The sequence below is a fragment of the Phoxinus phoxinus genome (genome assembly GCF_949152265.1).
Source record: "Phoxinus phoxinus genome assembly, chromosome: 16".
Lineage (NCBI taxonomy): Eukaryota > Metazoa > Chordata > Actinopteri > Cypriniformes > Leuciscidae > Phoxinus > Phoxinus phoxinus.
This window is the reverse complement of record NC_136891.1, coordinates 20,850,496-20,875,988: the sequence shown is the minus strand read 5'-3', so window position 1 is coordinate 20,875,988 and position 25,493 is coordinate 20,850,496. Positions and strand designations below refer to the sequence as shown.

At 36.6% G+C, this 25,493-nt stretch overlaps 1 protein-coding gene across 2 annotated transcripts in view; it reads right to left on the bottom strand.

Moving 5' to 3' along the window:
- The window catches only part of enpp1 (ectonucleotide pyrophosphatase/phosphodiesterase 1), a 62,994-nt gene extending 38,562 nt beyond the window's left edge, over positions 1 to 24,432 (bottom strand). For both annotated transcript variants that reach the window (XM_079639116.1, XM_079639115.1), the window contains exons 1-8: positions 24,115 to 24,432; positions 22,000 to 22,072; positions 20,584 to 20,712; positions 11,245 to 11,370; positions 7,839 to 7,899; positions 4,139 to 4,236; positions 1,014 to 1,093; positions 615 to 734 (exon numbers count right to left, since the gene is read on the bottom strand). In XM_079639116.1, the coding sequence (XP_079495242.1) occupies positions 615 to 734; positions 1,014 to 1,093; positions 4,139 to 4,236; positions 7,839 to 7,899; positions 11,245 to 11,370; positions 20,584 to 20,712; positions 22,000 to 22,072; positions 24,115 to 24,243 (816 nt within the window). In that variant the 5' untranslated portion in view covers positions 24,244 to 24,432. The remainder of the gene's footprint in view (positions 1 to 614; positions 735 to 1,013; positions 1,094 to 4,138; positions 4,237 to 7,838; positions 7,900 to 11,244; positions 11,371 to 20,583; positions 20,713 to 21,999; positions 22,073 to 24,114) is intronic.
- Between the last annotated feature and the right edge of the window lie 1,061 nt (positions 24,433 to 25,493).

Sequence of the window (25,493 nt, the reverse complement as noted above, 5' to 3'; positions counted from 1 at the left end):
CATCTCAAATATATAATTCAAATTCAAGTGCTTTTCACAAAACACATTGTTTCAAAGCAGCTTTAAAGAAAATCATGATTTCAATGTTTATAATATCTTCTTAACATCTTTACATTTAATAATAATCGTAATACAGTTGCATTTAACAGATTAGAGCTAGGAAATAATATTTTACTGTATTATTGTATACCGGTAAATAAATAAATAATATTCAAGCAAGGAATCAAGTAGTTATGATATTTTATATATCGCTCTACACGTGTATACTGTATGTGGATAAAATTGGACAACTTTAAAGAGCTGACCGATAATATAGTTACATTTTGTGTCGAAATAAAAAAAAATCAGGCAGTTGAGAGTTGAGATACAGAATATATATCGCTTTACTTGATATACATTGCAGACTAGACTAAACCTTGTCTGTGAAAACAATGCATGGGTTAATCAATTAATTACAAGTACCTAATTTTGGGAATCTGACAAATTACATATAATCAGTTACTACCCAGCTCTGTATGCGGATAATGTTGGATATAAAATATATCCAGTTTTATGTATTGAGTTAAATTTGTGCATACTGATTTTTTTAGTTTCCTCTGTGTGCATATACTCACTGGTTCACCCAGGTACCATGAGGGGTTGAATTTCTCATCGACTCTCAAACTGAAAGAGGCATTACGAGTGACATCATACATTTTATTGTCCACAATTCCATGTGATTCAGGATATAGACCCTGCAAACGAAAACGCTTTATTAAAAAAAGCCTTATTTCACTCAATACAAATCAGGATGAGCAAAGAAAATGAACTTGTCAGGTCTGTAAGCAACCAATAGAACTAACAGTATAACTTATCATTTGATAGTCTTACCCTAATTGATGTAAATATTAAGGGATTCAAATCAAACATATAAACTATCTACTACAGAAACCAATAACAACTGTCATTACATTTTGATGCATATGTAGTTATTATTATGAGCAATTTTGGATTAATGTCTACCTGTCACTTACTGTCACTATAGTGTAATGGTTTGGGAAGGTCTTGGTGGGATAAGCAGGTCGCATATATGGCGTGGAGGTTCCACATTTCTCTGAGGAAACAAAACATGGTATTACCTCAAACACTGGTGTACTATTTCATATAAACCAGTGGTTATCAACAAGTAGGGGCCCTCAGCAAACTTCCAAAGGGGTTTCAAGATGACTTAAAATGAGACACAAAATATGGCAAATCTGGATGTACTGTATGAGGTATAGCCTCATTTTTAAAGTGCTTTTTAAAAAATACTTATCCTTAATCTTTTATCTAGTAAATGAATGAATGACTGGAACATTTTAATTAATTCAATAGTAAAAGGAGTGAGATCCCTGAAGAACATTCAGCTACATTCAAATTTCTGGAATTCTTAAAATGTATTTAATTATTATTATCACTTACGATAGTAAGTGTGTAATAATAATACGATAGTAACTGTGTGTAACGGTCACCAGCTGGAGTGCCCTTGAAACTATTCAGACTATTTTCCCTCCCTCACAAACTACATTTCCCATAACTCACTGCCCGGACTCATCATCAATGATTGCATTCACCTGTGTCCCATTACCCTGTTAGTCTCAGCCTATTTATACCATGTTCACTCATGGTAGTTTTGCATGTTGTTGCACTGCATTTCCGTGCGTTTACTCTTTTGCCCTGCCTGTTTTGTTTGTTTGTTTAGACTGCCTACCTGTGTTTTGACCTATTGCCTGTATATTGGATTACGTGTCTGGATTGCCCCTTAATTAAAGCTGCATTTGGATCTCAACCTTCGTGTCTCGGAGCAGTTCGTAAAAAATGTAATCTAAAGATGCTGCTAGTTTTGGTAAATATATATATAAAAAAAAGTATTGTAAACAAAACTCTGTTGTTACAGATGTACCAGAGGAAACCTATTATGCCGAGTTCACACTGCACGATTTTCAAAGTAGTCGGGTCACTGTTCTTTTCACACTGTGAGACTATCTGGGATAACATTCAGTTGCTGCTGAGTTCACACTGAACGATGGATCGGCGACAGGAGGTTTCACACTGCATGACTGTACAAAAGAAAGAATCGCTGACAACTTCTGTCTGGTCCGCGAACTACGTTTCACAACCAAACACACACGGGAAGTGATAAATAACGCAAGATCACTCACATGTGTGTGAGACAGAGTTCTCGCACTAGACTGAAATTGTTATTAAAAATTATACCCTGCAAGAAGCTTGCGATCCAAATTATCGGTGTGCTGATTTGCAGCGAAAAGGAAAAAAAGAAAAAGTTTATGCAAGAAGAAATAGTTGGGGAGACGAGAGCAAGGAGTGTGTGTTCTGCAAAAATGAGTTGGGGGTAAATAAATAATTTTGCAATGTGCTGCTGGTCAAGCAAATGTGTGTGCTTTGTTTCTGTTTGATATAATTGTAAATATATCTATTAAAATACTGATATTCTGGTCTATAACTCCTCCCTGAACATCCCGCTGTCCTGTTTCTTGCTCTCTCATTGGCTGTAGGTCATCACCGATGTAGTTTTCAGTCAGAACACATTCACACAGCAGGATTCTGAATCAGGACAGATCTGGACAGATCCAGATATTTAGCATGCCAAATATCTTACATGCGTCGGCGATTCTCTCAGATCACGTCTTTGATCATTCACACTGCGTGATTGTCACTCAATTGAACGAGCACCGATTTGCCTATGATTTCGGGCATTTGACGCCGATCTCCCAAAACCTGTCGGCGAGCAAAAATCGGGCCTAAAATCGTTCATTGTGAACTCGGCATGGGGACTTGACTGTTGTTGTGAACAACGGGGGTCCTTGGAGTCAAAACGAGTTGAGAACCACTGGTTTAGATTAACCACAGCACAGTGTCAACATTTATCTGTCTTGACTTTGTGAAGACATGTTTCCATTGCTTTTAATAGACCAATTCAGTTATTTGAGCTGATATTTTGGATTAATATAAGTAAACGTTTGTATTACAGTACATGCTCCTAACAGATATGAGAGACATTAATATACAGTCGTGCTCAAAAGTTCACATTCACCTTGCAGAATCAGGAAAATGTTAATTATTTTTTACAAAATAAGAAGGATCATACAAAATGCATGATATTTTTTATTTAGTACTGTCCTGAATAAGATATTTTACATATAGTGCACAAGACAAATAAATTGCTTAATTTATAAAAATAAATACCCCGTTCTAAAATGTACATGGAACACACGAGGCATTAAGAGCCGGGGGGTGAAAACTTTATGAATTTGATGATCAAAGTAAATTGTGCCTAATTTGTCTTCCGGGAAACATGTAAGTATCTTCTGTGGCTTCTGAAGGGCAGAAAATGTGGACATCTTTATCCTGTTCTATAGTCCCAGTAACGACACACAGTATTAAGAATCAAGGGTATGTAAACTTTTGAACGGTGTCATTTTTATAAATTCAGGTATTTTTTTCTCTTGTGGACTATATGTAAACATCTTTTTATGTAAAATATCTTATTCAGGACTCAGTACTCAATAAAAAAATAATATGCATTATGTATGATCCTTCTTATTTTGTTTAAAGCAACACAGTGCAATTTTTTAAGTGGATTCTTAGCAAAAATCACTTTGTTCTTTCAAAATGATACAGTATGTGCTCATTAATGTATAATTACTTCCACCAACTAATCAAGTATTCTCGTAGCGTAAGCGTAGACTCTGCCATTTATAATACATACGAGTAAATCACTCGAACGGTGGAAGCCATGTTGTGCCTCCATCTTGAAAATACATTAGCCAAAGAGGGACATACCGGTACCTGGAAATTCAAGCTTCGTCTTTCGCATTTTTACACTCAGTGGCACCGTGACGAATGCGAGGGGGAGATTACTCGCGACTGACGGCAGATTTGAAATAATACGGCCACCGTAGGAGTTAAAACGCCCTCGGAATGGGAGGAGCTAGAAAGTAATATTCAGTTGGTAGTCATACAATTTCAACTGCTAGATGGGAGAAAATCCTAAACAATGTAGCTTTAAATAATAAACATTTAGCAGATTCTGCAAGCTGTATGTAAACTTTTGAGCACGACTGTAGCTGGGGTCAAACTTTGAGTTAATGTGACATACTGAGTTTGCTGATGACAGGAAGCAGGCTGCTGTACGCTTGCATGTATCCTGCCTTGAATCCGTCCAGAGACACCAGCAGCACCGGGGGTTTAGAAAACCTAAAGAAACAGATTAAATGCTTTTTTCAAATGCTTGTCATACCATGGAAAAAAGTAGCTTCCTCTTTCAGCAGAAGTGTCCATGCATAAGTAAAAATAGCAATAGGAAACATGAGCACAGTTTCACCCAGAGAAGAGCAGATGTTGGTGTATGTCTCGCAGAGCCCAAACCAACATGTCACACCCAAACGCCAAATCCAACATGCTTTGAAATTGACGTGAATTGCTGAAAAAACCTGTCAGTAAAAAACAAGCTTGCATGCTCTACCAGTTGATATAGTAAAATGTATTCTTTTAATTAATTATTCTCTATTTGTTTTGATCGTAAAGCTTTTAAAGCTGGTTTTGGATGAGTAATTTAATAGACAGGGATATTTCGCCTTTAGTAATATTAAAATCGAACAATTTGTTTTGTCATATCTTATGTAAAGGCAACACTGTAGAGTTACATTAGCATTCCGTTCCGCTTCCACGCAACTCCTAAAAGACCCATCATCCATCCTTAACCGTATCCCTCAAAACTGAAAAGAAGATTGTGCCTTTATAAAAACAGAATAATGCATAACAAATTAGCACATTGTTTTGTGAGACTACTCAATTTCAAACTATAATAAAATGAGTTATAAAATGAAAGGAAATTTCACGAAATATACAAGCCCACTGCAAAACAACAATTTTCCTGAATATTGCTTTTATAATGTTTCAATTATTATGGCTCCCCACTACACCTCATAATGTGTTTTTATGATGAGATGAAATGGCAGCAATAACGGTTTGAAAGTCTTCTCAACAGAGCACATGGCTCATTAAGTTGTCTGTTTGTGTTTATGCCAGTGAATGTCATTATGGGCAAAGCTAAATGCATTTCAGAGTGAGTTTATTATAGCTAATGGCAAAGACAACACTGACCAAACAGTCCATTTACCCAGAGTCAGACATAAACACACACACGCCTCTCTGTGCATCTAAATAGATGCATTATATACAGTGCCATTTAAAAGTCTGAGTACACATGCTCATTTAAACTTGCGAAGGCACGGCAAGTTTTTGGACGCAGCCAATTTAAAACAAATAATTATGATAAACAATAAATACTATTTATAGACCACTAATCAAATAAGTACACTGGTGATCTAAATACTCCAATACAATACATGATTTCCAAAGTCATGTTAATTCTTTCAGTTCAACTACTGAAGTTATGCACATATAATTTGTCACGAAAAAAAAAAAAATTAAAGTGCCCTTATTATGCTATTTTAAAGGCTCCTAGTTTTGTTTTGGAGGTTTCCTACAACAGGTTTACATGCATCAAAAGTAAAAAAACGGTTTAATTTTCTCATTATATACATTGCATTGTTCAATGATTCTCAAACGACTCGTCGGATGAATCCCCCCTTTCCGAAGGCCTACTCTGCTCTGATTGGCCAGATGCTGCAGTCTGTTGTGATTGTTTTGGAAGCTAATGGCCTTTACCATAACTGAACGTCAGCTCTGTCCGGGGGCTTCTTTCTAAAGCTCAGCGATTGTACACTCTATAAAAACAGTAACGATGGCGTCGATTTTACCAATCCGAGCGCGAGTCCGATGACGAAACATTGGAAGAACTTTTTCAACCCAAACCTCCATCGCAAGGACGACTTGAGCGGGACGTTTCTCAGTGATATACTATTCAGTTTGAGGTATATTATGACATGTTGACAAGTTTTAGGTAATAGTGGCCCACAGCTGATTAGCAGAAGTATTTCAGTTAGACAGTAATAACGCGAGTTAGCTGGTTAGCTGGAAACTTACACAATATAAAACAAAAAACTATTTTGAACACCCGGTATCAAATATATACATCAATAATTATTCATACTTACAGGTTGTGATTCTGAGGAGCAAGCTGGTCCAAATAAATTGGGTACTGACCTATCTTTCAAGAGCAAGCATGTGAATACCCGCATTGAACTCCGTGATTTGAGAAGCAGTCATCAGTAAAATGACATTTACAACGTACAAAATAGGTGGGCATTGTGCAAATGTGTAGTGTAGTGACGTAGAACCGTAAAGCAGCAGGATTCGAATTAAAAACGACTCGTAAAGTCGGATCAGAGTCTATTCTTTCCTTTGGGAGACATTAACTTTATTTATAGTGCACTTTCGACTTCACAACTTTGGAGAACACTTACATTTACAAACAGCTATATTACACATTGCATGAAAGGGAAAATTTGAAAAATCATAATAGGACCACTTTAAATTATTCAATTAAGAAAAATGCAATGGACTAAAACAGTTCCACAGAAACCCTCCACCTCCCCCAGCTCCACCTGTCTAGATCTGCTACAGGATTAATGTATGTATATTTATGCAGCAGCATATCTTAAATCTTCTGTGTATCTATTAGGAGTAGTAAGTCCATACTTACTCTGCAGCGTAGCAGATCTAGTCTGCCAAGACCAAATTAACATTTGCTATATATTTCTGCTAAAACTATTCTGAGAGTTGAAATGTATTTCTGTCATGACAACTCTCTGAGAGGTTGGCATGGTAATGGATGTGGCAATGTTAAAGTATTTGGTCTCAGTGGAATATATCTGCTACGTTGCTGCTGCAGAGCAAGTACAGAGACTTGCTACAGCCGATACATCAAACAGACACGCTGCTGTTAAGACATGCTACTGCTGAACATATAGCATACATTAAATAACCTCCATAGCAGATCTATACAGGTGGAGCTGGGGAAGGTAGAGGGTTTCTGAATGTGTGTTGCAGACTGCTAACACCAAGCAATTCCAAGTTTTTAAATGTTGAGCAGCAAGCTCATTGGCAAGCACATCAGCTGCGCTATGTAGAAACGATGTGATCGCTAACAAACTGAGATAAGAACATATCAGCCGGAGCCATTTAGAGTTTAATGACAGAACTTATACATCTTTTTTTTGTATATAATACTGTCACAATCTCACTCAGTTTGGACTTTGTTTCTGTTTGCACTTTTGCCCTGTTGAGTTTGTTGTCATGGTTGTTCATTTGATTACGTCATTCAGTTTAGGTATGTGTCACTGCTTGTTTGCATGAACACTTAAGTTCCTCTGTTTCTGTTCACTGCTGTTGGGTCTCGTTTATGTTAGATGTGTTGTATGCTGATTTCAATTGATAATAATTAGCTGTCAGTGGCTAATGCACCTACAGGAACAAACATGGCTATGATTGTGTACATAAAAGTTACTGAAGTATGACAAATAGTGGAATTATGAGCTGATCCAGCCAACATCTAAAAAGGTTAACACATACGTCATATGTGAGCAATTTGTGTTTTCAAAGGGTTTGAAGATCAGTTCCAGTGAAGTCTTTGAAGTCTTTGGCTAACAGTGAGGAAGCTGTATTAGCTTTCGGATGTAGCCAGGGATATAATTTTCAAAGAAACAAATAATGTTTTATCCCAAAATTTGGTAAAAACATATTGTCAAAGGAACGTGGTGACCAACACACACAATGTGTCTATAAAACATTCAAAGCCTCATTAACTATAGATGCTAATTTCTAAGCTTTGAGTTAAGGATATTAATCTGACACAGAGCAACAGATCTCATTTATAAACACAAGTCTGTTACCCAGCAGGACACTGAGGAGTCCTGATGTCCTCACAGTCCTCTTCAAGCCAAGTTTTTTCACCTGTGAAGAAAGAAGGAAGAGAAAGCAAGTATTAGTGACTGGAAACTCTGGCCAGGTGTATTTGTTCTTGCATTGTTACATTTTCCAAGGATTGACATAACAGTGAGAAAGAGAAATGAAAGGGCAATGAGGAACAATTCAGTTTTTTTGAAGGAGGGAGAGGGTGGAATAGTTGGCCTTGGTACAACGATAACACTACACACATATCAGACAAAATCAATCAAGAAGGAAGCCAATTAGCCAAACTACAAAAAAAAATCATAAAAATACTGGAACTTCATCACAGTCTTCTAATGATAAAAACAAACAACTGACATAAAAGAACTCTCTCATTGACAAATGCGGAACAATTAGTTAATGCGTTCATGACCTCAAGGCTAGATTATTGTAATGCTCTACTGGGTGGTTGCCCTGCACGCTTAATAAACAAACTACAGCTAGTTCAAAACACAGCAGCTCGAGTTCTTACCAGAACCAGGAAGTATGACCATATTAGCCCGGTTCTGTCAACACTGCATTGGCTGCCTATTAAACATTGTATACATTTTTAAATATTGCTGATTACTTACAAAGCACTAAATGGTTTAGCTCTGCAGTACTTGAGCGAGCTCTTAACGCATTATAGTCCTTCAAGTCTATTGCGATCTCAAAATTCCGGCCAGTTGATAATACCTAGAATATCAAAATCGACTGCTGCCGGTAGATCCTTTTCCTATTTAGCACCAAAACTTTGGAAAAGTCTTCCTATCATTGTCCGGGAAGCAGACACACTCTGTCAGTTCAAAGCTAGATTAAAGACACATCTCTTTGACCTAGCATTGTGCTGAAGTGCCAACTAGCCTCTCCCTATGGAGGATCCCTTTATCACTCAATAATCAATAAAGTTAAAGCTTTGTCGGGATAATTTCGGTTTTGCGTATCTACCCCGAAGTGATACAATTCTGTCTAAAAATGTTTAAGGCCAGGCAAGTAGTTTGTTAAGACTTGGTTTGTAGGGAATTACAAACCTGCGCAAATATATTAAAATGCGCATAACTATAGAATTAATTCTTAATTCGCACGCGAGCGCCATCAGCGTTTCTCACAGGTTCGCGTTTAAAGTCTGTGTAGAGAGAACGGTGTCGTCTTAGCGGCCTCTAATTTAATAACTAATGATCGTTGCGACGGAAGTGAATCAATCAAAACTAACATTAGTTGGAAAATATATTTATTCAAGAACCGCTATAAAGTCAAAACAATCTCTGTTACCTTAAATTATCCGTTTATCACTGTAAAGCTGCTTTGAAACTATCTACATTGTTAAAAGTGCTATATAAATGAAGATGACATAGTCCAGGCAGCTTATTTTCAAGTGATAATAATTAGCTGTCAGTGGCTAATGCCCCTACAGGAACAACATGGCTGTGATTGTATACATAAACGTTGCTGAAGAATGACAACTAGTGGAATTATCTAAACAACATCTAAAAGGGTTAACACATACATCATGTGTGTGCAATTTGGGTTTCCAAAGGGTTCAAAGATCAGTTCCACAGCTCTCATTTCAGCTACAGCCAAATCTTGAACCCCCCCCACCCCACCCTTTTTTTTTTCTTTACTCACACAAATACACTTCAAAAACAAAGGAGCGATAGGGCTAGTTATCACAAGAGCTATATCTCATTAACCAAATGTAAAAAAGGTAATAATTCCAGTTATACAAAAACTCTAGAAGCATTTTTTTTTAATGTTGAGTTTATCAAATTCCTTTTAAATTAGAATAATATTTAAAACTTCAGATATCAAAAATAACATTACAGCATAGTTTTATATTTGTGTGAGTGTGTGTGGTTCAGGTAAACTTTGTAATGGGGACAAAATGTCAATATCAGAAATTATTGTCCTTTTGGGGACATTTTTAGGTCCCTATGAGGAAAACAGCTTAAAAATCATACAGAATGATGTTTATTGAAAATGTAAAAATGCTGAAAGTTCCTGTGATGGGTGGGTTTAGGGGTAGGATTAGTGTCAGGGGATAGAATCATCATGTCAATGGAAAGTCCACATAAAACATGGAAACCCGATATCCTGTGTGTGTGTGTGTGTGTGTGTGTGTGTGTGTGTGTGTGTGTGTGTGTGTGTGTGTGTGTGTGTGTTTCAACTTTCAATATCAAATTCAAATGAAACATAAAACAACACACTACAGTTCAAATTATAATCAAGTACTTTGCATATGCTTAGCATGTTAGTCAACACATACAAATAAGTGTACTAAAGATTATTAAAACACAAAAATGTACATTTAAAATGTACTTTGAACCCAAACTTATATTTGTGACATTTTTATAAAGTGACATTATTGAAAGTGCACTCTCTTTAAGTACACTTAAGTGTCCTTATACTTTATTAATTTTATATTGTCTGCAAGTTTTTTTAAAGTATAGTTTTAAGATTTGAAATACGATGCACATTCAATGCAACACAATTATTTTTCACAAGGGTTGTTTTTGCTGGACTGTTTAAAGTTTACTGAAAAGTCTATAATTGGCTATTTGGCAGATTCCCAATATTACAACTTACCTTACAGTATATAGTGTGACAACATAAACTTTTTTTTTTTTTAACAAGGTAATAAAAGTGGACATGTTTATCAGCTTTTAGTGCAACACTTTAAGATACAATATAGAAATTGGCTTTCAAAATCCTATTTACTGGAGTAAATGTGTGATGACTAGTATAAAACAACAGTGATGCTATATCACTATTTGGACACTATTCTGTCCATCACACCCAAAAAAAACTGACCTAAAATAATCAGCAGAGCATTTATGAAAATATTTTAAAGAAAAACATCTGGCCATGACAACCTCATGTAGGGAAGATGCACAGCTCTCTATCCTGCTGAGCGGAGATGAACTCCAGGCCCGAATAACTTCAAAGACAAATCCTTCAGATCCATCACAACTTCACAGCTGCTATGAGAAGTTTAATAGGGGTGTAATGATACCCTCATGTCACGATTCGATACATATCACCATACTGAACTCACAATATTATTTTATTGCGATACTCCAAGACATATGGTAAAAGGAAAAAACGTACTGTTGATTAAAATGCTAAATGAAGAAGCTTGGACTTAGTGCTGGAAACCCAATGCACAGGACAAAGGTGAAGTCAGAATAAAATTATAGATGATTTGAAGCTGAATACATGTTGTCACAATCCACGATACATATTGATGCATTTTTGTATTGTGATTTATTGTAACACACCCCTACCGTTTAACAAAACAGACAAATATAAAAAAATAAAATGACCACTAATAAATATGCAGCTATGCACTACAGAAGAAAGCATGTCATGTACCTTCACATGTGCTCTTGTAGTTGGTGCAGCAGTCGCCCGCTTCCACACAGTCTGCCGAGCAGGAGCAGAGGCGGTTCCCCGAGCGCTCCTCACCGCAGCGGGACTGAGAACACGTCCAGCGCCGACCTGGAACACAACGGCTGAGGATGAACAGCACGACACAGATGATGCGGGAAGATTGTGAGGGTATTCAACTCAAGTTTAGTTGTAGAGTGCTTTGCACAGTACGCTTTGTTTTCATGCAGTTTCACAAAAAAAAGTTATATTTAAGTGCAGTATAATAAACAGCTGACGATATGGTGTATATGACAAGCCTTCAAAGCTGTACAAACAGACATGTGATTTTAGTTTATTTTGTGGTGTTTATTTTGAGGTGTCATTGTTACAGTGTAATTACACATGTACTGAGTAATATTAATTAACTTCACATTACTTACTATAGTTAGAATAAGGTTTGGTTTAGGGGTAGTCGCATGTAATTATGCATAATTTATAATTAGTACAATAGTAACATGCAACGTGTGACAAGGACACTGTAAAATAAAGTGTTAGCAAATTTTATTGAGGAGAGTATTTTGAGATTTTGGGGTATTTGTCTTCAATAACATGTCTTCTTTCAGACTTGTGGTGAAAAAAAGTCCAAAATACACATTTAGGTCTTTATTTTACTACACTTTGTCTATTTGCGTCTGTAGATTTCTCCTAAATTCAACCAAAGTTGGCGTTCTAAATCAACAGCCTGCTCCACAATCTGTCTGCTCCCTGTCATCACACATACCGTTGGGAAGCTCTCTCTCCTGTACATTGTTGTCAGATCCAAATATGGTCATTTCCTTTTTATCAGCAACCAATCGTGAAAGTACAATGGGCATTTAACTCTAAAAGCGAAATCTCACTGGCTGATGTCAATTTCTGACAACGTGATTCGTTCAGATGCATTACGTGACGTGCTCTGACTTTTAGATGTGTGTTTTTGACTGTTTTTCTGTTCAGTTGAAGGCCATAAATGCTGTGTTTATTGTTTTGATGTGATTTAGGTGGTTTGTATTGTTGTTGCTAATGATTTGATAAGATTATTGTGTCTGTAAATAGTTGTTTCCACTAAAAAAGTATGATTTTTTACATTACAAATCTTTAAATGCCTTTTTCTCAAAATTATTTTTTTGTCATTCTCCAGTAGGCTATAAACATCTCAGTCTATGTAGCATTTATGCACTTAGCAGTATTCTGAAGATATGTTCAGAGGGATTTGTTAATAAATCATTCCTGGCCGATATAAAAAATATGGCGAACATTTATTTTTTTAAGGCAGTATATTTTGATTTCCTAGGTAATGAAAGCATGTATATCCTGAAATCCCTCTGAAATTCTTTTTTTCATCTTGTGTGTAAACAAAATGAAAAAATAATTTTGCACCTGGCTTTATCATATGTTCAAATCTATCTACCGAAAATATATGCAAAATTGTGCATATTTAATGAGATAATGCCTAATTTGCATAATAAAACATAAACATTTTAAAAAAAATTATGTTTTTTTTTAGATACTTGTAGTAATCAACTGAGGAAGTTTCATGGTGATATCTATTATTTTAAAATTTTACCCTATTCTCGCCTTAAGACAAACGAAATTCAATTGAACTTCAAACTTGAAGAAACTCACAGGAAAAGAAAAGTTAATGCTGTAAATATTTTACATTTTGGTAGTATCTAATGTTTAAAGTTTGTAATCTCTGAATTATCTTTATTGTTAGTTGTGTTTTTTTTCACACAAGGACAATTAGTAACAATAATGTCTCATTAAAAACCATTCAAATATATTTATTTCATAAAATAATTTTCAGTTTTAATTTGAGTTAAAGTAATTTTGTTGTGTGTTTTGTCATTTTATTAGTGCTTATCTTGAGACATATTTGTGAATCTTTATTCAAGGACAAATATATTACACCCGATAAAGCTACAAAAACATTCTGTAGTACTGTTTTTTTTTTTTTTTTTTTTTTGCATGTATTGTATATGTGTATCTTTAGTATGTAAATGTGAAATGAGACTGGAGGGGACAGCGAGTCACTGAACCTCTATGTGCAATTCACCAAATGAATGCAAAATCCACCCATTCCTCACATGCAGTGCTCACAGCAGGCGCCACTGGGAGGAACATTTGGCTACTGTGTTGGAAAATGGAACTGATTCAAAACATCAGGGGAAAAAAAACTTCAGGGAGTGACCTTAAACCTAAACTCGGAGAACCCCACAGTGAGTCCGCAGAGCTCTAACGCTGTACTGAGGGAATTTCAACAGGTGGGTGTTGATGGTTCAGACATTCTTGTTTCTGTTTGCAAAGTAAGGCCTTTTTTAGGCTGTTCCAGCCCTGCATAAATGCTCAGTGTCTGTACACACACTTTAAATAACTTAATTTTCCCTTTTTCGATCTCAGACACACACAAACACAGATGGTTTTCAGGGCTACTGAGAAACAAAACATAACTTAAGACTTCCTCAAACCGAAGAGTGAGAGTGTGATGTTATAGTAACATGACCCAAGGGAGACTTTACACCTAACAACAGTCTCGGGTGATCCATTTATAAGAGAACAGCACTAAATACAGGTTCAAGTTCAACTTAACCCACTTACAGTAAAAGTTCAGTATATCTTTATATGTAACTTCATTATTACTTATTATTTTCAGGATATGGTTAAAGTGCTAATTTAAATAAATTGACTCTATATCAACACAAAAAACACTAAATTAAAACCTTCTGAAAAATGGTTTGACTATGACTGTAAAACAAGAGCTCGGATTCATTTAAATTAAACACTCAGAACTTCTGAAACAATACAAAAACACACTAAGGCAGAGGAAACTGGATTATTATAACAACACAAAAAGAAAGAAAAGAAAAAAAAAACAGATCCTAATAACAGAGGAATCTGTGTAACCAGTAATTTGGGAAAATAATTTTGTTCTATAATCAACTCATCAGGTCTCCAGACCTAGACATATTAACCTAGACATATTAACTGAATACTTCCACAACTAGACCTTAGAAGTCAACGTCCAAAAAACTACGATTATGATATTTCAGGGGGAAAAAACTGATATCTGGAACATAAACGTGTATTTACTGTAAACAACACCATACTTCAACACTCTTTACAATATAATTATCTTGCTCACTCACTGGAAATTCCAATTTAGCAATTAAAACATTAGTTATAAAAGCTCGCAGAGCACTGCACGCCATACGAATGGAATTATTCAAAATAAACATTCCAATCAGGATTGGGACAAAGATTTTTGATAGTGTGACACTGTCACTGTTGCCTCATATGGAAGTGAGGTCTGGGGCCCAGCGATAAGGTTTGGGACAAACATCCTTTAGAAGGTCTAATGTGAGTTAGCATGAATCGAGTGCTAAGAAAAGTCTGGGAGAAACCAGGCTTAACTGGCCCCCAGTTCTCCTCTGGCCAATGAATGAGCTCGGTGTGTGATTATGATTCAGGAAGCATTACAGGTCAGAAGTCAGATTGGATTAGAACATTCAGAATATTTATACTTTGCAATATTATTATTCTTACTTTCAGCAAGCTCTATGGGTGGCGATATACTGATAGTCTCTCGACAAACTCAGAATTTATGATGCAAATTAATCGACAGCTTAAGGAGTTCTTGGATACATAGCTAACAATGTCACAATCTGGAAATATTATGGGAGACATGTAAGTGTTTTATAAGAGGTGTCTGCATGGCTTTCTCTTCAATGTTAAAAGCATCAAGATCTAGGCGAATGACAGATTGAAAAAGAGGTTTGACTTGGAGAGGCAACTGAAATAACACTTCACAGAAAAATCTAATATTTTATCGGTTTTAAGGGAACAATATAGCTCTTTGTCTCTATACAAAGCTAAATTCATTGTACATTGAACTAAATATAAATATTATTTTCAGGGAGACATGGCAAGATGATTTTTTGGAAATTAAAACAAAATTAGACATCAATGCCACTAGAAACATTGAGGTTGATATGTAACAGAACCTATACAAAAAATAATCAGGTAATTTGTGATTTTTACAAGAATCTGTACACTTCTGATAATGCTGTGGACCTAAACAACTCTTAAGTTTTCCTCAATAGCATGTACCTTATCAAAATTACAACTCACTGATATATGACTCCTTAACACTTGATGGGTTAAAGAAATAAGTCTTTTTTAAAGGGAAACATCTCCTGGCTTGGGATTTTAGAGCTCTATTCAGACATAACTGGAGTTTTAATATTAGATTGTATTAACTATGCCCTAGCCTAGAGCATAAAACTTTACATAAGAATCAGAAAACTGCGCTTATAACATTATTATAAAAAAAAAGATGGAAATGACCCCATGAAATGCTCCAGCTATCGTCCCATATCATTGATATGCCAAATTATATGCCAAAGTAATGGATAAATTACTCCATCATGACCAAACAGGCTTTATTAGGGGTCATTTGGAAGCAGAAAATGTTTGCAGATTTCTGCATATTGTGGATTTGGCAGAATCATTAACCTAACAATGTGTAGTGCTCTCATTGGATGCTGAAAAAGGCTTTTGACTGGTTAGAGTGGCAATATGTGGGCGCTAATGAAACATTTGGGATTCAGTCCAAAATGTATTTCTGTGAAGCTACCCTGGCCTCTGCGATAACAGGCACATATAAATCATTACCCTTTCAGTTGCAGAGAGGCACAAGACAAGGCTGTCCTCTCTCACCGTTATTATTTGTGAACCCCTTTGTGCACACTATAAGAGAGCAAAACCTATATATCCCATTGTTGTTCATGGCTCCAAACATTCCATCTCTTTACACAGATGACCTTCTTCTGTTCCTCTCCAATGTTAAAGCTTCAATCTCGCAATTGTTATCAGCGTTTAATGACCTCCCTCCATCCATAGCACACATACATAGAATAAAACAAAGAGACAAATGAAATAAACAGCTTTAAGTTTTTCTGGTGGTTCTAAAAGTAGTATTTAGGTAAGAAATACTACACAAAATTAAATAAAGTAATCAAATGTAAAATAACACTCGAAAATCTTCATAGTAAAAATGAAATACAAATTAATGCTTACAATTAAAGTTACATAAGTTATTCAGTCAACAGCAATGAGTGATTTTCTCTTTGTCTTTTTTTCTTTGATTAACATGAAAGACAGCAGCAGGTTTATTAGACTGCTGTCACTTTAAGAGCGTATGCAAGGATCTAATATACTGTTACACAACATGCATTTACTTTCTCAATTATCTACATTCCAAAACTGAATGTTTTTACCTGAATACTCGCCAAGACAGCACTTTGACAATTGTGTGTGTATTTGACTGTTTATGCACAATAAGCCAGGCAAACAACTCAGTTTCGCGAGTTTTTGGAGAGGCATGAATTAATAAACATGCAGGAATTAGTAAAATTATGCACAATACAAGCACAATTCAATGGGACGGGTGAGTGAGAGGAGGGTGGGTGTCAATTTGCAGTTGGAGAGAAAAGACAGCGAGAATGCACAGCTGGTTTAAGTGTATCAATACTGCAGAAAAGGAGTATTGGAACAGTTTCAGGTATTTCAGTATCAATACGCATCAAAATTGTGATATTTTTGACAACACTAGTGGTAACTATACTAAATGCCGCAACCAGCTGAACTGTGCTACGAGGTTTAATGGTGCAGATGCAGCCAGGCTGCTGTGTGCCTAATAATAACAAGTGCACTCAGGCTACTTTGTAACTTAAACGCCCCACGTAAGCTGTGTAGTCCCCCGTGCCACAAGGGGGCGGTAAGGACTGTACTTACAATGGGAGTAGGTCACTTCAGATGTTTCTTCACCCTTTCTTTTTTTTTTTTAAAAAAGGCAATAATTTTGCAGTGTAGTGATCATCAGGCAAACATGAGGGCAGTCTCCCCTCATCACAACATAAGTCCCCTTTCATCTGCCATGATGAAAAGGACATGACTCTAAAACTCACACCTCCAAAAGAACAAACCTCCAAACAAGGAACTAGGTGGGCTAGGAGATAAGCCTGCAAAGACAACTGCCAGGTACCATTTGTGGAAGGGAAGAATGATGATTAGCATGTAATTGATAACAGACTGATCCCATGACCCATCGCCCATTGTTCACACCAGTCCCTCAATCCTGAGACCAGGGAGAGAATGACCACAGACTCTCAGACTCCATCCTTGAAGCCACAAAGGATGGATTTTCTATGCAAAATGGACACACCATGGTCAAAATGGAGAAAATATTATTTATATCTATTTAAAGAACTGTATATACTTAATGAGTGTTGTTTGTGTACATACAAAATATACAAACTTAGCTATTAAGGAATACATGAAATCATGGGTAAAAGTTCAATATTACCAAATTATGTTTGGTCTTTATGTTTTCAGCACAATGTCTAGGTTAATCTGGAATTGGTTTTGAAAGTGAATTATGCATTGGAAAAACCTTAAAAGACATTGTTCTAAACATGAACTTGAAGCTATACAAATTAACCTTATGTCAAAGAAGGGCCATACAGTGGCCACCTCTGACAACATCAGACTATCAAAACACTGGATCTGAAAGCCACCAAGTTACCAAACCCTCCTTCTCAGGAGAGTTTAAAAAGGTTCTCTCCAAGACAAAGAGTTGTTCTGGTTCTGGTTCAAGGTTCCAGTTACAAGATGTGCTAAGCTCTATGGAGTTGTGAAGTTGCTCTCTTAAGACTCTGAAGCTCTAAAGAGAGAAACAAAGAAGTTCTGTAAGAAGTGAATTTGGGAAGTTTGAAAACAGCAACAGAGACAACGATCACAAGCGTTGCTCCCCCATCAGAATCTTCTCTTCAGAGATCCTCCAGATCTGCATGTTCCAGATTGCCCGGATCTTCTGTATGGACTTCAGAATCTTCTCCTCGGGATCCTTCATCTGCATGTTCCTGATTATAAGGACCTGTGCTCCAAGAGCTCAACGTTCATAAGTACTTTGTGAAACGGATTCCAACTCCTTTCTTCCCACTGCAACACAGCCCAGCTCAGCAAGTGGAAGATGTCGCCGCTCTGACTCAGCACGTCACCAGGCAGAACGTACGTAAATATCACTTCACCAAACCTCTTGCCAGAGACCTTGGCATTAGTGTAATTTGCATTATATTTTGCATAGCTGATGTCAGTTAATAACAAAATAATCTCTCGACTTATTTGTTGAATTCAGATTAAGGTTTACCTTATTACTTCCAGAGGAACTTCTGTTTTTCTTGCCATAAGATAACTTGTAACTGCCATACATCCAACTCAGTCACCTTAGGTGACGTGTGATCAAAAACTAAATAAGTAGTAAATCACTAGAGCTGGCAGCGTTTGTGCTTGAAGGTACCTCACAAAACTGATTTCAGACAGACTTCTGAGGCAGCATAACGGTTTAATGATCTACAGCAATATAGAGTGAGCTTTGGTGAAAACTAAGTGAATATTTAATAACTACATTAGTAGAAATCGCTAGAAATGTGGAAAAAGAGGAAAACGCTGATCAAAAATGTACATTTACACACAAACTAACGACCAGCTGCAACTTTCAGACGCCATCTTTATTTTTCTAGCTCAACTGTCACAAAATGGAAAGCACAGGATTGTGGGATATCAAAGGCAGCGAAGAATACATCTATGCTGCCTTCAAACATCGATCAGATGAAGGTATCTCAGGAGAAGTGAAGCTAACGTTGCATGCGGACATGCCTTGATGCCTTCCTACCTTGGAATGTGTCCTCTGAAGGCAGCATTTATCAGTTTTAGGACGCAGCCCAGATGTTAATGCAGGGGACAGTGTTTTTTTGTGTGTTTTTTATATATGCAGAGAAAAGGACACAACGGAGACCACACCCTGCCCGAAGGGAGATTACCTTGGATAATACATCACATTGACTAACCAATGAAAAGTACCACGTGTGGAAAGATGTCTATAGTGCTCAAGGAGGATGCGACACCCCTAGTGTAGTGTGCTTGCACTCCCAGGATTTGGTTTGCCAATGAAATGCCATTCACAATACACAATGTTTATTACTATAAAGCTGCTTGCTTCAAAGCAATATATTGTATTAAAGGGGTCATATAATGCCATTTTTGTACAAGTTAATATGATTATGATTATTATGAAAAGTTTGTAATATACTTTAATTAAAAATTATCATTAGTATTGTAAGAAAACACTAATTTTACCTGGTCAAAAACAGCTCTGTTTTCAGCACGCCATTTAAGTGCATGTGTCTTTAAATGATAATGAGCTTTGCTCACCCCGCCCCTCTGTTCTGTGGGGCGTTTTGACACAACACATGTGGAGTGTTGCCTTGACAACAGTTGAGGGTATATTTTGGAGAAAGAATGGCAGCGGGAGTCTCTGAGGACGGGCGGGTCTGTGTTGAAACGCTGCTGTCAATTAACAATCGTGGGAGGGGCGTCCGACCGTGTGACATCACACAGCTCGATTTGAGAGAGGGGAAAACATAAAAGGAGATTAAAAAAAAAACACTGGATGGATTTTTATCATTATATGATGGTTGTGTACAGGTACTGCCAACACACATTTCGGTACAATCAACTTGTATAAGTGCATGTACCATTATATGAACCCTTTAAGTGGAATATTAATGAACGTGACTTGATGTGACTAGAACACGGAATTGCAGAGCTGGTGCAACCCTCTACGCAAACCTTGGCAACAGAATCACCATTGACTAGCACTTTTTTTTGTTTACTCCCCAGACAACTATATAAATATTATATATATAACTATATAGATATTCAAAATTTTCGAGTTTCACCTGTAAGTGAGGATAGCAAAATAAAGTAAACTGTGACATATTATACCCAAAAATTCTTCATACAGTGGACTACTAGTAAAATGTATACAAACTTGGGACCAAATATTATTCAGACACTTTGATCTGACCATGTTTTGCTTAAGTGTTGCGCACAGTGCATATCCATTGAGATGAATTGAAATAGTGAAAGAAAGTCAAGCGAAACTCTCAAGCTCTCAGTCAGAGTGATCAAGATGAGTGAAGGCAAATGAAAATATATCTGTGCTACACTGTGCTACTTAGCATCAAAAACTGGCGACTGAAATCTAACAATTTATTAGCCAATGGCTAATGATAGACTTTACTTAGTCGCCTACCATGAAAATGTAGTCACATATGCGAGTGATTAACTCTTACTTGTTTTTGCCCCTAAGCGGAGAACGGAAACAACTTTGCCATGAGTATGTCAGGGCCTTGAGAAAGAGAGAGTTAAAGAAAGTGCAAAAGAAAGAGAAATGCCACTTACTTGGTTCCACACACACTTCCTCATAGTCCCGACAGCAGGTGCCTTCATTCACACATGCAGCGTCACAGTGGCACGCTGCATTAGCATCACGACTTTTGGATATGCAGCGATTTTTACAGCTATCAGTAACTATCAGACAGAAAACAAACAAAATACAGAGCATGTAGACAGAATGATATCTCAAATATAAGTTGTCAAATGTAATAATAATACAGGGCTTCATTCCAATGCTCAATGGCATTTAAAGGTGATTATACAATGGATTAAAGATTACATACTTTTTACACTCACCGACCACTTTATTAGGTACAAATGTTTATTTGCTCATTTACACAAATATCTAATCAGCCAATCACATGGCGGCAAATCAGTGAATGTATGCATGTAGACATGATTAAGACGATCTGCTGAAGTTTAAACTGAGCATCAGACTGGGGAAGAAAGGAGATTTAAGTGACTTTGGTTGTTGGTGCCAGACGGCTGGTCTGAGTATTTCAGAAACTGCTGATCTACTGGGATTTTCACGCACAAACATCTCTCGGGTTTACAGGGAATGGTCAGAAAAAGAATAAATATCCAGTAAATGTCAGTTCTGCTGGTGAAAATGCCTTGATGATGTCAGAGGTCAGAGGTGAGCTGATAGAAAGGCAACAGTAACTCAAATAACCACTCGGTCTGCAGAAGAGCATCTCTGAACACACAACACTTGAAGGAGAAGAGCTACAGCAGCAGAAGACACACCGGTGACACTCCTGTCAGAACAGAAACTAAGGCTACAATTCACTCGGGATCATCAAAACCGGACAATAGAAGATTGGAAAAACAGGCTGCCGGTGGTGTAATGGTGTGAAGGAGATTTTCTTGACACACTTTGGCCTCTTAGTACCAGTTGATCATTGTTTAAATGCCACAGTCTACCTTAATATTGTTGCCATCCCTTTATGACCACAGTGAACCCATCTTCCGATGGCTACTTCCAGCAGGTCACACGTCACAAAGCTCAAATCATCTCAAACTGGTTTCTTGAACATGACAATAAGTTCATTATACTCAAATGGCCTCCACAGTGACAATGAGTTCACTATACTCAAATGGTCTCCACAGTCACCAGATCTCAGTCCAATAGAGCTCTTTTAGGATGTACTGGAACGGGAGATTCACATCATGGATGTGCAGCTGACAAATCTGCAGCAACAGTGTGATGCGATCATGTCAATAACAACATCTCTGAGGAATGTTTCCAGCACATTGCCCAACCCGGTACTAGCAAGGTGTACCTATTAAAGTGGACAGTGCGTGTATGTAATATATGTAGTAAAATCTTATAAAGGGTGATCTTTAATTAAAACAATTCCAGTCAAAGGCTGGCCTAAATTCAATTATGACCAGAAAAACAGTACAAAACTGATATTGTACCTTTATCACTGCAGCGGAGTTTCAGAATAAATATGATTGTGAGAATTAAAGCCAGCAAGGTGAGCAGAAGAACCTAAAGAAACAAAAACAAAGGCAGTTTCAAGATTTAGTAAAGAATGATTCATTAATATAATTGCATTAATATAATTTGCATGGATTGTAGGAAAATGTAATGGGTAACGGACAAATTATTAACATAAAACACATCCAACTTTACCATCAGTACTTGCATTACTAACAACAAGGTCATGCATTTAATTCCTGTGGACATATACACAGTAGTTCAAGGTTTGGTATTAATTTGTGTTTTTTTTATTTTATCAAAATTACAGTAAATTAAAATATATTGGGAAATATTAATTTCATTTAAGATAAATTGTCTCTTTTAAAATGTATTCCTGTTATGGCAAAGCTGAATTTTCAGCATCATGACTCCAGAAATCATTCTAATATGATGATGACGCATAATAAGAAACATTTCTTCTTATTATCAGTGTTGAAAACATGTGCTGCTTAGTATTCATTTATTTTTCTTAAAAATCATCTAACCCCAAACTTGTAAACGTTACTGTATATACTTTAAAAAAATTATGCCTTGACTTCAACGCCATTGAAAAATAAAATTGCAAAAGGACAAATTTAAATCTTTAATGAATAAATGAAATTCCAGCAGTTTTACATAGTAGCCTGTGAATGCATGTCTCAGGAAATTATTTCCCCCCTGTAAGCTACAATAAAACAGCAGCAGGGACTTTTCATTCATGGTTTAAAGTGAATTGTTCAATTTAAATAGAGGGTTGGGCCTTTTGCTGAAATATGAGATCAGAATAAAAACATGATGCCTGAGGCTTAAGCAGCTTTGTTATATTTAGAATGTCACACTAAAAATGTGGTCAATTCGTTTAGTCTTCTTACAGTAATGGTTCATCAAACAAAAGGTTAATACAGCAACGCATAACAAGCAAGGAATCTGTTAGTGACAACTATTTGCTTGAATAGGGTGAAGGAAGCATCTGAGTCAATAGCTCAACGTTTAAAGTTTAACTTAAAGCTGCCAAGATCAACCACACACCAGTCACACATTTAAACTTCCACATGTTGGAATTTATCTGATAAACTGATTATTTTAATATTTCAGAAATATCAAAACAATGGATTGTTGCAACTTGCAGCCTCATAGGGATGAATAACTTTATGAAAAGTCCACTAGCTCACTAACTCAAAGGCATGCTGTAATGCTATATTACACAGTGAGGTACACTGGCTTCTATAGTTAGTGATTATAACATCTCTCCAAAACTCTGGTGCAGCCAGTTGTTTCTTATTTTTGCTGTACAATAGAAATGTCTATGACTTTTAAAGATTTTATTCATTTCCGTGACTCCCCCATCTTTCCAGGCTTTCACTGACCATGGGAACCCTGAAAAAATTATGATTAATTATGAGCTGCATCTACATCTAACAGCACAAATGATTAAAGATACTTTACAAAAACAAAGATGAAATGACACAAAAACTTTACATACAATAGAAAATACACCTTTTCTTTTCTTTTTTGATGAATGACAAGGTGCCTCGGTATAACTTAAGTTAATTTTCCATATACTCAGCTTTACTATACTATACTACACATTGGTCTTGTGGGAAAATACACTCTTAAAAATAAAAGTTCCAAAAGTTGTTGTTGTTGTTGTTGTTGTTGTAGAAGAACCATTTTTGGTTCCCAAAAGAACCTCTCAGTGAACAGTTCTTAAAGGAACACACATTTTTCTAAACACTAAATCACATTTTAATAATCTAAAGAAGTTTTTTCCACTATATCGAACCTTTTGTGCAAAATTGGATCCATAGATTATAAAGGTGCAGCATTGAACCAGATGCCAATAAATAACTTTTATTGTTAAGTGTATGTAAATTTACTTCAAATAGGCTAAAGAAAGAAAATAACAAAAGAAAACCTTTACACGAAATATTAAGCTTAAAGGTTAAATGAGTAGCCTATTAGGTTAAGCTTAAAGTTTAAACTCAGTCAGTCAGTCATGAGTTGCTTGTTTAACCTAGTTTCAGACACCGGCTTTTATTCCCCCTCATACTGTCCCATGAGACTTCTCTTACCGCAAAGAGGATTTTCACGCATCTTGACCTTGTTTTTGTGTCGTTTTGTGTCGGTTTGGACCGCTGTCCTGTCCCCAGTAGGTTGGCGGCGTGCTCGCTCATGTGTTCATCCCGCTTGGCTGAATCCATTATTGATCGCGCGCTCAGTCAGTGTGTGTTGCACAGGTTTGTTTTGCACACACTCATTTCAAACTTTGTTCTCTAGTGACTTTCTAGCTCATGTAGTCAGAGGACCGCCCAGCTGCAGTCTACCAAAGGTAACTTGAGCGGCTGCACATGCCCTTTCTGCTTCTGTGGAATTATATTTAAACTGGGGGCGAATGCTGTTTGCACTAACGTGGTTTTTGTAATCTGTCTTTGACTGATTAAAGACAGATTACAAAAAGTTATTTTCATTAATTTACCATTTAGGTAGAGGAACAGAATATGACTGTGGTAAATCAGGCCAGCGGTGTTTTACGTTGCTTTAGGGAGGGGAAACCACTGGATAAGTCAAACAGAAATTGAAAGTTATAGTAGGCTACAATAGAAACAAGTGTCATTGTCTTGAGCTAGATTCACCTTAAGGTAAAAGCTGAAATGTGTTTGCATTAATAGTTGTAGCCTAATATGAATGACTAAAAAAAGCTGCAGTCAGGATGTAATCTGTAAAATATGCTACATTCCACATGAAAGGGTGCATGTTGTGAATGTGATGACCTCGATATGCGTAAAAGACCCTTGGAACTACTTTATTGGATGTTATGGATATATTGCGCAAGTACGCCCTCTCATGGACAGTCGCCACATGTACACTTAATCATTCACTTGATAGCACCATTGGACCCATTCAGTCATCTTAAAGTGATACTTCAGCATTTAGCATTAAGCTTTGTATCAGTAGAAAACCTGTAGTATTTTCGAATTACCATGCTTCCCTCCCTCATGTCCCCCTGAGACGAGAGATTTATGTAAACCAAACATAAATATTAACATAAACCAAAAAAAAATGTAGAATAAAATACCCGGTTTTGCCCAGTTTGATTAGCCTCTGTACTTCCATCCAGACGAATATGGCAGTATTTTGCAGCTCATTATTATGTAATATCTGTTGTCTGAACCTGGGCAGAGCCAGCAGGGCTGATTATCCGAGCTGACAGTATCACATTCCTAATTCATTTAGTCTCACTCACCGCATCCTTCAGGAAACGGAGGGAATCTAATTAGAACCAACAATACAAAGAGAGGTCATTACATTAAGCTCAATTATTGATCAACATAATTTTCTGTGGATGCATTTTTAAAACGATATTGTGTGGTGTGCAAAACTAAGAATTTTTAAGAACATTTTTGGTAGATTAGACTATTTAGATAATTGAGCATAACTGCCTTTCACTTGA